The sequence below is a fragment of the Carya illinoinensis genome, chromosome 13 (assembly GCF_018687715.1).
Source record: "Carya illinoinensis cultivar Pawnee chromosome 13, C.illinoinensisPawnee_v1, whole genome shotgun sequence".
In the NCBI taxonomy this organism is placed as follows: Eukaryota; Viridiplantae; Streptophyta; class Magnoliopsida; order Fagales; family Juglandaceae; genus Carya; species Carya illinoinensis.
In genome coordinates, this window is record NC_056764.1 from 1,641,802 (window position 1) to 1,658,691 (window position 16,890).

The window sequence follows — 16,890 nt, forward strand, 5'->3', positions numbered from 1 at the left end:
TGTTGTGTTTGGCTGAAATTCTGAACTTTGCTTCTGTAATATTGTTGTGGAGAAACGTCGAGGTTCACGGTATGTAGGTGGTAGTGTGGAAATTAAGCTAGCAAGCTAGCACGTGCAATATTGTAATATTTGTAAAAGCTCTTCAATTAGAAGATGAGGGAAATGATCAGGAAACGTACGGATGCATGCATGATGAAATATTTAAACGAGAACGAATATAATGTTGGGGGATCAAAATATATAAATATATCATGTTTAATTATGTTTTTATGTGTACATGATATATTATAAGCATAATATAATATATATATATGCTCTAGCTAGCTAAATTAATATAATCATATTATACGTTTGTACTCCAAAGTCTAGCTTATATAAAAAGTACGTAAAAAGCCAAAGCTATACATACATAAATATATACATACCACATACAAGCTCTGATCAATTAAATTAAACTAGTGTACAACATTAATTTTAAATTACAATATTGGTATGGCATTATGACATCAAGTCTCTGTTGCGATACCCAAATAAGGATTTGTGCTTTTAATTGTAATGTGTAGATAAAGAATGGGAGGACTTTTCTTATAATAATTATTTAGGAGTTACCTAGCTAGCTAGAGATCGAGCTTTTCTCAAAATAACTAGTAGATAAAAGTACACCTTGATAAAGGAGCCCAACGTACCAACCGTGCAATTGCAGGGGTGAAGAAAAGAATATTGTTAGTGATATATATTATAGAAATATTCTAACTATAAAATGAATATTATGTGAAATTAAGTAATTTTATAAAATAATATAATTTGATATAGTTTGTCAGATTGTAAAGTTATTTTTTTAAAAATAAATCTAATTATGAATCATATAAAATCACGTCAGTTTGTAAGATTATTTTTATATAATCTTTTTGTAGTTATAGCAATACTCATAATACATGGAAGAGGCTTTCATGCCAAGTTAATTAGTAGGTGGCACCAGCTTTTTCCTGATCCTGATCTACCCATGATCGGCCCCAAGAACATTGAAAAAATAAAATTTTATTTTCTCGAATAATCCAATATACATATATATATATGCAACTTAATAAAATCAATAAAATACATGAATAATATATATGGACCATATGTGGCTGCAGGCTCACCAATAGAGCTTTCTTTTTAAACATGTTGATATGGGCGTACGTAATGTTTGCTGATACGACTCCCAATTACAATTGCCTAGTGATCGATTTTTCTCAGAGAATATAATTTCCTCGAAAGTATTGGCTTAGTGATCATAAGGATGCATATGCATGTACATTAGATATGAACAGTAGTACCTCAATACTGATATAAATATGTGAGCCACCCCATACATTTCTCTAGGGAGAAACACTAGTCCTCTAATTTAGGTGTTCTTCCTCTCTTCTCTTTCTGATCAGTAACTTCATTCCTTCCCATTTCGTTCACAAAAAAATGGAGAAGCTCAGAGGCTGCAGCAATTTCCTCGAAGCATCAAAACCCTACTTTGCAATGATATCATTACAATTCGGCTATGCCGGAATGAATATCATTAGTAAAGTTTCTCTCAGCAGAGGGATGAGCCACTATGTGCTAGTGGTTTATCGCCATGCCTTCGCAACAGCTGCCATTGCCCCCTTTGCTTTCATGTTTGAGAGGTTTGAGTCTTACCCTGCACACAATTAGCTTTTAGTTGTTTTTTTTTTTTTTTTTTCATTCTGTATGAAATATGCATAAAAAGTTCTGATATTAAAGGAATATAATTTGTATCCTTTCAGGAAAAAGCAGCCAAGGATAACATTTCCGGTCTTTATGCAGATATTTGTCCTTGCTCTTCTTGGGTTAGTTGCTAATTAACCTTCTCACGAGCATCATGTCATGTTCTCACTCTCGGTTCTACTCTTTCTGTTTTTTTCCCCTTTTTGAGAGAGGTTCTTAATTTCGGTCTCTTTGGATTTTCTAGGCATATATGCGCAAGTTGTAGTGATTTTATTAATTAATCCATGATTCTTTGCATTTATCTAAAAACTCTAAAGGTGGATTTTTTTTTTTTTTATAGTCCCGTGATTGATCAGAACTTCTATTACGCGGGGCTGAAATTTACGTCGCCAACTTTCTCATGCGCAATTAGCAACATGCTCCCTGCCATGACGTTTGTCATGGCCGTCATATTCCGGTATTCATCAAAAGCAACCAAAATGATCATCATAATTTTAATTAAATTATTTTTTCCTTATAATTAGTTTGGCTAAAGTACTCGCTCTTTATATGGGGCAATTTTGAAAATTAAGGATGGAGAAGCTGAACCTGAGGAAAGTAAGGTGCCAAGCAAAGATGGTGGGAACCATAGTGACAGTGGCTGGTGCTATGTTAATGACTTTGTACAAGGGTCCCATAGTGCACTTGCTGTGGTCGAAGTACATGTCTCCTCGCAAATCTTATGAAACTGATTCCGTAAACAGTGATAAGGACTTTCTCAAGGGATCCATCTTTCTCATCATAGCTACCCTTGCCTGGTCTGGTCTTTTTGTTTTGCAAGTAAGTGATACAAAAAGTTCAGCGAAATAGAATCTGTTTTTTGTTTTGTTTTGCTTTGTTTTGTTTTTTTTTTTTTTTGGTCTTTCTTTTAGAGGGAAATAACATGTAACAAATGTTTTATGTGACTTTTTCATGATCAGACACATGCGTTGAAGACATACAAGAATCATCAGCTGTCTCTTACATCATTGGTGTGCTTTGTGGGCACTCTTCAGGCCATTGCTGTCACCTTTGTCTTGGAACACAAACCCTCGGTTTGGAAAATTGGCTTTGACATGAACCTCCTTGCTGCCGCCTATGCTGTAAGACTTTTCTGATCATCTGTATCTTTCTGTCTGTACACACGGCGAGTTTGTCTTTCTCATGTGAAGCATTCGTTGATCATATCTTTGGTTAATTTCTATACAGGGAATCGTGGGATCAAGCATTTCATACTATGTCCAGGGGTTAGTGATAAAGAAGAAAGGACCTGTATTTGCAACTGCTTTTAGCCCATTGATGATGATTATTGTAGCCGTTCTGGGGTCCTTCATCCTGGCAGAGAAGATTTTCCTTGGAGGGTAATTTAATTTTCCCTAATTCCCTTAACTTCTTGCATGTATATATGTGCATATATATATGATTTACGCATGCATTATAGAATATTTCTCTCAAGTCATGTACTACGTGGTGCAGTGTGCTTGGCTCTATCTTGATCGTTATAGGCCTTTACTCAGTCCTCTGGGGAAAGCACAAAGAAAGCGTAGAGAATAAAGCTGAGGAGATACCGGATGCTATAAAGGTTGGTCAAGTTCATGGCAATGGATCAGTTTCAGCAATCGAAGATGTTGAAGCAGCTAATGAAATTCAAATGGGTAAAGGAGATCAAGAAACCAACAACAAACCTATCTTCTGTTGCCTGCATTAGCTGCATGCCGGCCCGCCCATTAGAACATCCCATGATCAAAGCCAGTCAAGAGACCAAAGCAAAACCATAGGAATTATGTCGGAAGGATGGGGATGGGCTTTTTTGTCTTTTCATCCCCCATTTTGTTATCCTCCTCCTCCTCATCCTCCACGGCCTCCTCCTTCTTCTTTGTTTTTATTTTCCTAAAGTTATAATTAATATAATCGGAGTTTGGGGTGTTTTATGTAAGATTATATTATGATAATAAACAAAGACTTCAAGGAAATGCATGGATTAAATATCATGAGAATCGATCCTAATTATATATAAAGATTATCAGAGTTTGATATCTACCTTTACGTCTCATGGCCGACTTCGGTGCCTGGGTGCATGTGTGCTGTACGTACATTATACGTCGACTCACTGAATAACTTTTGGAATATTTCTATTTTTACTGCCTGCTGACATCTGATTCAGATTCCACTGATATATGATATTAATGGTGCTGTGGTTGTCATATTTTTATTTATAATGCGCCAGATCGATGATCATGAATCTTATAAGAGATCAGTACTGCACCAATGAGTTTTTGAATCTGATACCAGTACGCCGGTGATTCCCTAGATCATCCTTAGACGTTTCACATGCATCTGACAAACATCGATCGATCCCTTTATATATATATATATATATATATTATATGAAAGCTTAATCCGTTAGGATACAAAGGCATGCAATTATATAGTTTCTTCATCATCAAGAAGCTGTGATAATGGCCGATGGCTCTAGCTAGCTAGGTCACTTAATTTTAAATATCATGTACATGAGAATCTGGAGATTTGTTCTTGGCCGGGGAAAGTAAGAGCACACATGAGATAGAAGCTGCATGCTATATTCATGCGCATGCACAGGCCAGGTACCCCATATATATATATATAATATATATGTATGTATGTATGAAAATTTCTCATTACGTACCAACTTGATCTTTATGTATCGATTACGAATACGAAGAATAGCCATCTTTGAATCTCAATTAGATCATCATCAGCTCTCCATTTTCGTTAATTACACAAAATCATCATGATCGACCTTATAATTCTCTAATTTACACAATTGGATTAATGAAAAGCATCGTAACTTTTTTTAATTTTTACACAAAACTGATCAGTACGTACTGTTGGTTTCATATAATATGCTTTTAAAGATGATCAGAACGTGATTCGATTAATATCAACCATTCCTTGGAATCTGGTACTACTGCAGTTTTAACGTCGAAGCCGCCCGCCGGCCCCATGCATATTACTTTCCATATTCTCTGATGATCTTTTGATGCTAGCTAGCTATAAGTCCACTAATATATGTATATATATGTGTGTGTATATATATATAATTTGATCTTGACTTAATGGTACAGTTATATGCCCCCATGCAGCAATAATAAGTTATCTTTGTTTTAGTGAATATTCTGTCAGATATAGAATTAAGTGCGTATATATAGCGATAAATATACTTGCTTATAAATAAATAAATAAATAAAAGTAAGATTAAGAAATTAATTAATGTATAGTCGTAGGCCAAGGAGTATTATAAGAATCGTTTTAGATCTAACAAGACAGCAAGTTGCATATATATAAATATATATATATATATATCATGTCTCAGCTAAATAAATAAATAAATATATATATACATATATAGTTAAAAAAAGAAAAATGCTGAGTGCAGTCGCCTGGTGTAAACGGCGTGCAGTCGGCTGCTGACGTGGATGTGAAATCAAAACTCACCGTTTTGATTGTAAACAGAACTCACCGTTTTGGAACCCTAAGTCTCTCTCACTCTCTACTGACCCGAGCTCGAACCACTTTCGAAACCCTCTCTCCCTCTCTGCGATTGGAACCCCAAAATCGCATCGAACCCTAGATCATCACGAGACCCTCTCTCCCTCTCTTCGACCCTCCCTCTCTGCGATTGGAACCCCAAATCGTCTCGAACCCTAGATCATCCCGAGACCCTCTCTCCCTCTCTACGATTGGAACCCTAGATCCTCTCGAACCAGTTTCTGGTCGAGACCCTCTCTCCCTCTCTGCGATTGGAACCCTAGATCTAGAGATGGCTTTTCTGGTTGGTTCTCCTCTGCGATTGGAACCCTAGATCCTCTCGAACCAGTTTCTAGTTGGTTCTCCTCTGCGATTGGAACCCTAGATCTAGAGATGGCTTTTCTGGTTGGTTCTCCTCTGCGATTGGAACCCTAGATCTAGAGATGGCCCACTCAGGCTGGTTCTCCTCTGCGATTGGAACCCTAGATCTGGAGATGGCTTTTCTGGTTGGTTCTCCTCTGCGATTGGAACCCTAGATCTCTCGAATCCTAGACTGCTTCTCCTCTCTCGAAGCACTTTCGATTCCCTCTCTCACTCTCTGCGATTGGTCTGGTTCTCTCTCGATTCCTCCCTCAAAACTCCCTCTCGATTCATCCCGAGAACTCCGAACCCTAAATCCCTCTGCTTACAATTTTTCGTTTTTGTTTGGTTGTCATTTATTTTTGTTGGTTGTCGAACTAGAATCTGTTGGTATGGATTCACGTTTCCCTCCCTCTCTGCTTCTCTCTCGATTCACCCCTCAGAAGTGGAAACCCTAAATTCATTTCTGTTCGGTCTGTTCGCATTAAGGTAAGATTTCTCTGTCCACTAGTTCATCATAATACTGTATGCTTCTTTAATTTTTCTGCGTATAATGAGTCTTGTTCAGTTACTAGATCTATAATTTTTATATATATTTTTGTTCATCTTGTGTTATTGAATTGCCCAGTAGATGCATTAAATCTGATTTCTGTTTTTAGTTTGTGAATTTGAGTTTATGTGCTATGATTATTTGGTATATTGTGAAACTTTGGTTAAGTTGGCCCAAATTGGTATGTGGTGCATTGTCGAACTGGCTGAAGTGTATGGGTTTATGAGCACATTAAATTGGGTGCCATATATGTTGGTGTAACAGATGCTCAATGTTATATATTATTTTGTGTTTAGACTTATGGAAATATCAGTTACTATATATCGACATTGCATATCCTCCCGTTTGTCTAAAATTATCACCCAATTGCAACATCTTATATACATTGCTTTGTGGGATTGAATTGCCCTGTAGAGGCGTTGAAGTGCTTATAATATGTTGGTCTATTGTGACACTTTGGTTAAGTTGGTGGGTAATTAGAATGTGGTGTTTTTTTGTGAACTGAAGTGGATGGGTTTATGAGCACATTAAATTGAGAATGGTGCTACTATATATTGTGTATTTTCTGACATGTTGGTGTAACAGATGCTCAATTGAATATATTATTTTCTGTTTAGACTTATGGAAATATCAGTTACTATATATCTTCATTGCAGGATAATATGCCATATCCTCCTGTTTGTCTAAAATTATCACCCAATTGCAACATCTTATATACATATTTCTGTTAGACAATTTATCTCTTTGCAAAATATTATGCCATATCCTCATGTGTATATTTCTTCTCCCATGCATATATACACTGTTTAATATATACTCTTGACTGGGGGCTATTTTTACTTCAATATTATGATAGAAAATGAGTTCTGCTTCTCATTCCGGGTCAAGCTTGGAGAGACCACTTTGCTATTGTGGCTCCCAAGCGAAACTACGGATTTCGGGAAAAGCAAAATCTTTTGGTAGAAGATTTTTCAATTGTCCAAACTATAAGATGAATAAACAATGTGGCTTTTTTGAGTGGATTGATCTTCAAAGTGAGCAAAACACTTGCTGTAAGATGACGTTGGAGTTAGCTGAACGGAGACACGAAAGGGTACTTCATGACACGCTGCGTATGGAGGAAGCCAAATTTACCGCATTGGAGAAGAAGTACAAGGGAGCGTTGAAAGTATTAAAAGGCTCATGGCTTTTTTTTGTAATAGTTTGTGCTGTATTTTTTGCCATCTTCAGTGGTTGTAATGTCTCTCGGCCAATGCTTCAGCTCATGTAACTCAACCCCTTTTGATGTATTTGACACTTTGATTAGTTAATGTATTAGATGTGTCATATGTAATTTCTTCATCCTGGGACTTTTGTATGTATTTAAAATTTGTAGCCAATTTCCTGGGACTTTTGTATGTATTAGCCAATTTCTTTTCCAATTTCCTGGGACTTGTGTATGTATTTGAAATTTTAGGTGAATTTTGTAATGACTTTAACCTCAATTGATTGTATATAGACCATTTCTTTATGTGGTCCCAGTATTCTTAGCATGCCTATTTGGGTTTCTTTCGAATCAGCATATTGCAAAATCCATTACCCATGAGGCAGTGAATTATTGGATACCAACTTTTGACCTCAATTGAATACTTAGTATTCAATTGAGAAAATGGCAACACAAGATTACAAGAAACTACGAAAAATATGCCTTTGGCTTCTCATTACACCTCAAGAGCTTATTACACTGAAAATAGACCAATCCATATAAGACAACTCCTAATAGACCAACGAGTATAAGACAAATCCTGCCCAATCGGCTTTTGACCACAACTGGAACTGGGCATCACCTAACAAAGATTTGGTTGTTATTTCTTGCACCTGTTGGATACACTAACTACAATACGTTGCACCAAGTCAAAAGACGTGAAGAATCCGTTTTATACCGTTTGATCACATCAACAAAAAAATAACCCCTTATAGTCTTTTGGCATCAAATCATGTCCGACTAGAAAACACAAATTCAAAATGTGATCTATGTATATACATCCGAATCTGACATCACACATTTTTCAGCTTGCCTCCTCCTTTCTGACGAACAAATTCTCAGATGTCATTTACATATACAAAATACAAAATATACAAATTACAGCCAACTTGCCCAAATAAGTTCATAAAGGGGAAAAATACACCACATCTTGTGGTGTACAAAACATGCACCAGCTCTCCTCCTTGTAAATACAATGCTTTTGTGAATTATACAAAATCATTACATCAATGCTCCTGACCCATCTCCACCCAGGGAGCTTTGGTTGTGTGTCATCCAATCATAAAAAATCTATGATTAATCCAAATAAACAAATCTTTATCAAATAATAAATAATATTACAAAAATGGCCTAGATAAGTGAGAAATCTTACACTTTCTTGACTACCAACCATAGGATGAACACTTTCTTGACTACCAAAAAACATAGGCTGAACACTTTGCGTGGTCCCACTACTGTCCATGACCTGTTAAACAATAAGTGAATTTTATCACAATGACACCTATTGACCTCCTTCAAAAAATATGCCAAAAGAGCTTATATCTAAAAATATACCGTAAATTGTCCATCATTGGTTATATCTGCTTCTGATGGCCCAAATAAATTCCTATATGTGCCCATAGCTACTGTATGATTGTCATCTCGCTAAAAGTGGAGTAAATAGTTAATTTTAACGTCATTAGAAATAAGTGAACCTTTATCATAATGACACCAAATCCCTATAGACCAGTTTTTATTAAAGCTTGCTAAAACATGCACCTGTTTTCGTTTTCCACCCACTTGTGCTTTCTTCTGTTTGGCTTTAATCTTCCGCATTTCTGTCTCCATCCTGGATGCTCTTCTAAGAGATGGAGGTCTTCCTTTTCCTCTAACAACAAGTGGACTCTTCACTTGTTGTGAGCTACCAACTACAGCCCCATCTAGTATTGTAACCCCAGGTTCCGAAACTTTGCATTGCAAAAATATAATAAAAAAAGTAAGCGACACTTGGTGTCAATCCATCATAAATAGCAATTGTAAACCCATTTTTGTAAATACAAAATACAAAATAATAAAATAATACAAAATACAAAGTATTAAACCTGTTTGGCCGCTAGAATTGGGTCGATGGTTCTGACGATATAATCCAGTCATCTCATGTATCCTCTTCTTGGCATCTTCAAAGAAGTTATCAGATTCCACCGCGTAATCTATCATCTCATAACACATATTCAGAAGAATTGATTGTCTATTACCATTTGGCCTCTCATCCTGCGCATCGTAGCTAGATCGGATTAACGTGTATCTTCTCTTGATGTCCTTCCGCCATCGGTCTAAAATGTACCGATCTGGCAATGATTTTACACCATTTGTCTTGAATACAGCCAAAATATGCCTACACAGTATTCCCCTCATCTGAAATAAACCACATGAACAGTTTGCATTGCAGTCATCGACATTAAAATCCACAAAATATGTAACCTGTTTTGTGAACTCATGAATACGAACTTCATCTTCTACCAAATAACTCTTCATTACACCATCCATTGTCTGTAAAGATGGATCCAAATCAAGCACACCGATAACTTGCTGTTGAACTTCCTTGAATTTTGCGTTCGTGTACAACACCTGAAATTTCTTTTCAATTGGCGATCTAGATACGCAGGGAATGGTGCCACTAAAGGAAAGAAACTCTGCTTGATTTTCATTCTCAATTTTCCTTTTTAGCGCATTGTCAAACTGGTCGACAAACTCTTTCAGGTTTGTCTTTGAATGGACATAACCATCAAAGAAAGCATTCATACTCTCGCTGCGCTGAGTGGTACTCATTCCCGCCCAAAAATGGTCTCTTAGAAAAATGGGTACCCAATGCGCACGCTCCAAATATAAACTTTTCAACCACACATTCTCATGTAAGTGGTATGTATTAATAAACACGGACCAACATTTTTCAAACTCCTCAATAGTTTGTGTGTCGTATACACATTTCATCAACTCGGTTTTCAACCCACTTTTATATGCAGCATATGCCCCAAGCTTCTCAGGGGCCTTCTTCAGTATATGCCATAGGCAAAATCTATGTCGAGTTTCTGGGAAGACAATAGCAATTGCATTTTTCATTGCTCTGTCTTGATCAGTAATAATCGCCTTCGGAGCTACTCCGTCCATACATTGCAACCAGGTTTGGAAAAGCCATATAAACGTCTCCGTGTCCTCACTGGAAATCAACCCAGCTCCTAAAAGAATCGACTGCCCGTGGTGGTTTACACCAACAAATGGTGCAAAGGGCATCCCATACCTATTAGTCAGGTATGTGGTGTCGAATGTCACGACATCACCAAAATACTTATAGGCTGCCCGACTACGTGGATCTGCCCAAAAAACATTTTTTAATCTCCCGTCATCGTCTAAATCCATCAATGCAAAAAATCCATGATTCTTGTATTGCATCCTTAAGAAATAATCACGAAGTGCTCCAGCACCACCTGCACCAAGTCGTAGATGACGGGCTTTCTCGATGTAATTGCGACAATCCTTTTCCAGAAATGGCAGGTTCTCAAAGCCACCTGCGCCAACTACAAGAGATCCGTAACTCTTGTTCAGTCGGATACCAGCTAAATCGTTGGTGTCAAGGACTCTTTTAACTGTCTCACTCACTTCTCTGTTACATCGATAGAAGCGAGATTTCTGTGGGCTGATAACATGATTATGTGAATTATTGACTGTTGTCAACTGCATCTTTCCATCGACTCTCAACGCATTTATCCTTGCCTTGCAGTCTGTCTTTCCCGTCGGACGTGGGTTGGCAACATTGGATGTCTTAATCCGTGCCTTCCCTCCCCGTGCACAACCAATAGTAACATATCTGACACTTTGATCTTCTGACCTCTCACTCCTTTGTGTCATCACCCCAAACCCGCATTTCTTAGCATACTGCTTATAATAGCTAAACAAATCTTCAAATGAATTGAACTCCATGCCCGACTTTGGCTCCTCAATCATATCATCACCTTTCGACGATGGCACTACATGTGATGTACCTGGAGTGCAATCGTCGATTTCACGTTCACCTGGACTGCCATATGAAGTTTCCCTCTCTTCTTGTCTATCAAATGCATGTTCTTCCCCTTCTCCCATGCCCTGTAAAAGTTGTTCACTTTTATCTCCACATTACGAGAAAACACTTGGTAATGGCATACTAAATAAAAAAAAAAAAAACCAAAATTGACCATAACAAAATAATAAATCTGGTATCATTTTATGGCACTATCAAATAAATAAAAATTTTGTATGTAAGCTTCACCACAATAGAAACTCATTAAACTCATTACCAGAGATTGATGTATTCAGCCCACTTTTGACGTAATCAAATCTATACATTGATGCTAATAGTTTATAATTTAGGTAGTGGAAGTAAACAATGAGGAATTAGTAACTTTCCTATGAAATAACCTATATCTTGGTTGATTAAATATCTGCATTGTTCCATTCAAAAATTTCTTCTCTTATGGCGTTCAACAAGTAAAATCTGTAACATAAACTCCTTTAACCAACTAGTTGCATAACAAGTTCATTAAACCAAATCATATCCAACAGAAAAGTGCCAATAAATAATGGTGCAAAGATTTCTTTAAAAATATTTATATATATTCAAATCATTAACCAAATATTAAAGCCATCAATAACCGAATATTAAAGCCACGGTTTTGTACTTGAATCACACCTTTACATTTTGTAGTCATCAACCAACGTAAAAAACATCAAACCAATATCATTGGCCTCCTACACGACACAAACCCGACCAAAACCAAACCACATTAGCATACAACATTTTCAAAGTCCTCTATGGATTCACGTTCAACAATATATATTTACCATGTTCATTCAAATCCCACAAAACAGAGCCACATATATATCAAACAAATTATGAAAATCTGTATTTTTTTTTTTTTGAAGCATGCAGATATGGATCCATCTCAGAACCAGAACCTGGCCGTGGTGGTGCGGCCGTGGTGGTGCGGCCATGGTGGTGCCGACCCACGAAACTGACCACCCACGTCCTTGACCCGAGATGCTGGGCTGAACTGCTGGCCCTCGAATCTGACCCGAGCAGATGGCCCACTCAACTGACCCGAGCTGATGACCCACGAAGCTGACCCGAGCGATGGCCCACGGACCGGACCCGAGCAGATGGCCCACGGATCTGACCCAATCTCAACTGAAACCAACCTGACCCAAACAAGATCAGGCCTTTGACCCACTCCAACGCAGACCGGACCACCCCGAAATCAACCCACCCAACGGCAACAGCTCTCTGCACCCACGCCGATCGGATTTCTTCCTCCTTTCAGTTCTGGGGGGCTCGCGAATGGAAGAAGCGGGAAATCTATCCTTTCGGAAATGCTTTCAATCTGCACCGGTTTTGGTTTTCATTCGTATTTCGTTTTTCGTTTTTTTTTTTTTTTTTTTTTTTTTTTTTTTTTTTTTAATAAATGGAGGCTGACGTGGCGCAACGCCACGTCAGCCGACTGCATCCCGATTACATCGGGCGACTGCGTATAGAACTACTGTTAAAAAAATGACCTCAGAAATACATGAGAATAACAAAAGGAGAATTAATGATCTGGGATTTGTTGGTGATACTGGTGGCTGAAACGACGTTGTACGTACGTACGTCAAAGTGGGGTCTCTAATTTTGTGATGTCAGCTATATATTAATAAATAATTCGAAATTAAATGCATGCTTTTAATTTTCATATATAAATTAAAAGAGCGTACGAATATATATTGCATATATGCATCAATTGATATAGATTTTCATACATAAAGATACGTACGTTAAGGGAATTTTTCTGTTCTTTGTATATATGCTTGCAAATGGATATATATATATATATATATATATATATATAATTACGATTTATATAATCAATTATTCGTATTCAACATCAAGTAGTTATATCAATCTCGATGATCGACTGGTTTCTACAAAGTCGCATTCATGTCTTCTTAATTGCTTGTTCAGTTATAATATTGGACCCAAAGTTTGCATGACAAGCTAGCAAGACACGCAATATTATCGCATCTCACTTTTCTTATATAAACAGAAACAAAAAATAAAGAAAACGCATTATCTAAACCTAATCTGAAGTAAATAAATCCCTTTGTTTCTTCTCCTTCTTTTAGACGTAAAGTCCTCTCTCTCTATCTCTCTTTATAAAATTATTACAGATATAAAAAAATTATATAAAATAAACACACAAATTAACATAATTTTATAAAATTCATTAGATCTATTTTATAATAAACATTACTTTACAATCTAACATACCACATCAAGTCAAATTAGCTGTAGGTTTACTTTTATAAAAATTCTATATGCAATCACTTTTACGTACTTTTTTGTACACTCTATTAATGTGATTAGTTGTGGATTAAAAAAAATTGATGCAGTCAATCACATTAATGAAATACGTAGAGAGTATGCAAAAGTGACTGTATGTAACATTACTCTTATTTTTATGTAATCATTTTCTTATATATGGTGGTGATGACTGTGGGGGCCATCATTTTCATCAAGAGAAATGATATTTACAGTCGTGATTGTGCACTGCACTCTCTTTGAAAAAAGTGAATTAACATGGGATCCATAAGAAAAAAAAAACTAATTTTTTAATCGTGAACTCTACTCTTTTTTAAAGTATTTACGCGATGTTTACACACTCTACGACTGTATGTATCATTACTTATTCATCAATATGAAATACTAATTAATTGAGGACATTAATTAATGCCGATTAAATGGAAAGCACTAGGACGGACGCCACCTGCACTCGAAGGAGTACTGTGCTTCGATTATGAGACAGCGATTGTCGATCCTCCGCATATAAATATTGCATGTCTTTTCCCCTACCCTTCGTTTATATATAATTAAGCCTATATAGAAGATCAAAAGCACATGACACATAAACTAGTACCAATAAATTCTCGCCAGGGAACTACTTAAAGAAAAGTCCTTTAGAAAATTAAATATAATCCGATGTAAAAACATTAATGCTAATCTGTATGGAAAGCACTGGCATATATATATATGGGTCTGATCTATTCATGTGCTTAATCCTACGTGGAATTAATATTACTGATAACTGTTTGTACGTCGACTCCCCGCATTTATATTTTCCACTTTGATGGCTCCATTGAATTTTTGCCTATATATATATATGCGCATTATATGAAGAAATTCATCTCATCAAACCAATTCTAATAAATTAGTAGTTTGCTCAACCGTTATAAACATGCTCAACATCTTATTCATAGGCAATGTGAGATTTATTTTTTAACACTTTTCTTCATATGCAAGCCTGTATTTTTGTTTGTTCTCATTACGAAATAAGTAGTGTGAGCTTTCATTCGTCCTGTTTATAAGGTTAAAGTAAATATTTATCTTTAAATCGATTTTATGAAATGAATTAAGCTCATGAACCTTTTTAATATATGTTAAACAACGTCATGGAGACAATAGTAGTTAGTACGTACCCAATTATAATGCAAGTTCTAATTATATATATGTTTAATTTGGAGGAGCATGATTCGACTTCCCAGAAGATCATCCCATCAATTCTATTTGTTTACGGAACGATCACAATAATTCATAGATAACATAATTAATGTATAGATCATCAGATATTGAATTAATGGTTAATATATATTTCATGCTCATACACGTACATGAGCATGAAATATATATCAGATCACAAACCAATGATATTGCACGTGTACGTACACGATCATCTTTAATTAATAATTAGCATATATGACTGTGTTTGTGCATGTTCTTAATTTGTTGTGTTTTTCCTACCATCTCCCACTATATAATAGTATGATTGAGACCTTAATTGGACTTCTTGTAATAATTAGAATAAAATAGAGGGAGAGGCATATCATCATGATCATCTCTCTCTCGCACGCACCCCGATCATGGATTGTTTGCCTTAAGTTAATTGTCACCACCCCACCCAAAAAAGACATAGAATCGAAACAGATCAAGAATTAGTATCGGCCTATCATGAAAAGCTTATTGTAACTAGCGGCCTACCGACCGATCTTCTCCATATATGCATGTATATAGCGTACGTGATGTCACTTCTACAAGTGAAACTAATTAAATTGTTTTTCCTAATTTACCTAAAAATCAGAATAAGTATATATAAAGGAGGAAGGTTCTGTATATAATAGCTTTGGCGCACGGAGACAAGAATAAGGATTGATTCGTTTTTGGGTTGCTGATATAATAATAATGATTTTGTTGGATCTCCAAATTAAGTTATTCCACGTCTTAATTATTTGGAAGAAAGGAGAGAGCAGCCAATAGTGCATTGGGATCATGAACATGACCTAGCACACTAGCTAGCTATATATATATATATTATTAATTCTCTAGCTTACACTATATATATATGTACGACGTTACTTCTTGATGATCTTCTTCTTCTTCCTCGTTTTTGTCTGCTTTGACATCATAGGCACTACATGATTTACATGAGATAATGGTATATAATAAGGTACTGACGATGACGTCCATGACTTGATCATCAAGTAAATATATATTTATTGTGCCAAAACCATATTGCATGAAATACATGAGCTTATTCTAGTTAATGATTTGCAGCGTCATTAATCCTCTTGAAGCTCGATCGGCCTCTCTCCTTACCACTCATTTTTCCACATGATGAGTTTTACATGATACATAGAACAATGACACGTACCGACACTAGCTCATTGGTGGCAGTTTTGTGGTGTAAAACGTTCGAAAGCTACGTCTACTGATGTAACTAGTCTTCAAATCCACCAATTCACGAAGTTTTTGGATAATAACAACATTCTTAATTCTATGAAGATGGCATGTTGTAAAAACTTACACGTATCTTATTGGCACAAATGCAATAAACTGATGTGTTTTCTTTTTCAGTAAACACATGGTGAGGAATGCAGGAACGAAAGTTTGCTAACGATGTTTTGACTTTTGGGGCCGACATCGTTGTCGGAAGGCACAGTTTTTAGATTTGTCGGATAACACAAATTGTCAAGAACTAGGAATTACAAGTAGTAGTGGAGGTAGCAAGCATGATGACGTTCAAGAAAGTTACGTACCCTCCTTTTTTGAGTCAATAGGCAATGGATCGAACAGATATATATATATATATATAGACTGAGTCCAAATAGCTAGCCTCCGTAGAATAACAGCCCTTTGCCATAAATATATTTCTGATACAACGCTCAATTGAATCAGTTAATGTAAAAGCACTAGCTAGACATTATAATTATTATAAGGTCTTTTCCACAAGATTTTCCAATTTATCATTCCCACCCATTATAGTATATGCTATTAAAAACTATGAGGAATGGGAAAAAATAAAAATAAAAACCCTGAAGAACTTTACAGAATCGTGGTCTTAAGATTATGCAGGCCAGCGGCCATAATTATAGCTAGCTGGCAGTAAAGCATGCAAGCACCATATATCCTTGGGATGGAAGTGGAATTCACTTTCATGCTCCACAGAACGCATGCACAGAAGGGGTCCGGTCCTAAACATAAGCTGGTTGCTGGCCCCATATATACTTGGTTCCTAGTTGCACAAAGTTTCATCTCGGAAAGCACGTACCCGCACAATTGGTAGCTAGGTTCTATGATAGATGGCCTGGATTTTGAGTTTTGTCTGAAAAAGAAGGGATA

The 16,890-nt window shown here is 36.4% G+C and overlaps 1 protein-coding gene and 1 pseudogene across 2 annotated transcripts; one reads left to right on the top strand and one right to left on the bottom strand.

Annotated features, from left to right (window-relative positions):
• The first annotated feature begins 1,354 nt into the window (after window positions 1-1,354).
• LOC122291316 lies at window positions 1,355-3,710 on the top strand (annotated as a pseudogene).
• Window positions 3,711-8,050: 4,340 nt separating this feature from the next.
• LOC122291458 (protein FAR1-RELATED SEQUENCE 5-like) lies at window positions 8,051-12,610 on the bottom strand. 2 transcript variants are annotated; one of them, XM_043099179.1, is made up of 6 exons: window positions 12,147-12,610; window positions 9,260-11,297; window positions 8,937-9,124; window positions 8,733-8,822; window positions 8,551-8,643; window positions 8,051-8,468 (listed from the first exon to the last, which is right to left on the bottom strand). In XM_043099179.1, exons 1-6 carry the CDS (start codon window positions 12,180-12,182, stop codon window positions 8,400-8,402), a joined length of 2,514 nt encoding a protein of 837 aa, XP_042955113.1. In that variant the 5' UTR covers window positions 12,183-12,610; the 3' UTR covers window positions 8,051-8,399. The 2 variants fall into 2 exon arrangements, with proteins under 2 accessions (XP_042955113.1, XP_042955112.1); XM_043099178.1 differs by having other exon boundaries at window positions 8,051-8,643.
• Window positions 12,611-16,890: the final 4,280 nt, after the last annotated feature.

Bases quoted from the DNA above. Each gene is read 5' to 3' on its own strand.
- LOC122291458 (XM_043099178.1), bottom strand. From the start codon at position 12,182: ATGGCCGCACCACCACGGCCGCACCACCACGGCCAG. The intron at 11,298-12,146 runs GTTCTGGTTCTG...CAACTTTTACAG, and splicing joins GGCCGCACCACCACGGCCAG to GGCATGGGAGAAGGGGAAGA. The intron at 8,823-8,936 runs GTGCATGTTTTA...CTCCACTTTTAG, and splicing joins TGGGTGGAAAACGAAAACAG to CGAGATGACAATCATACAGT.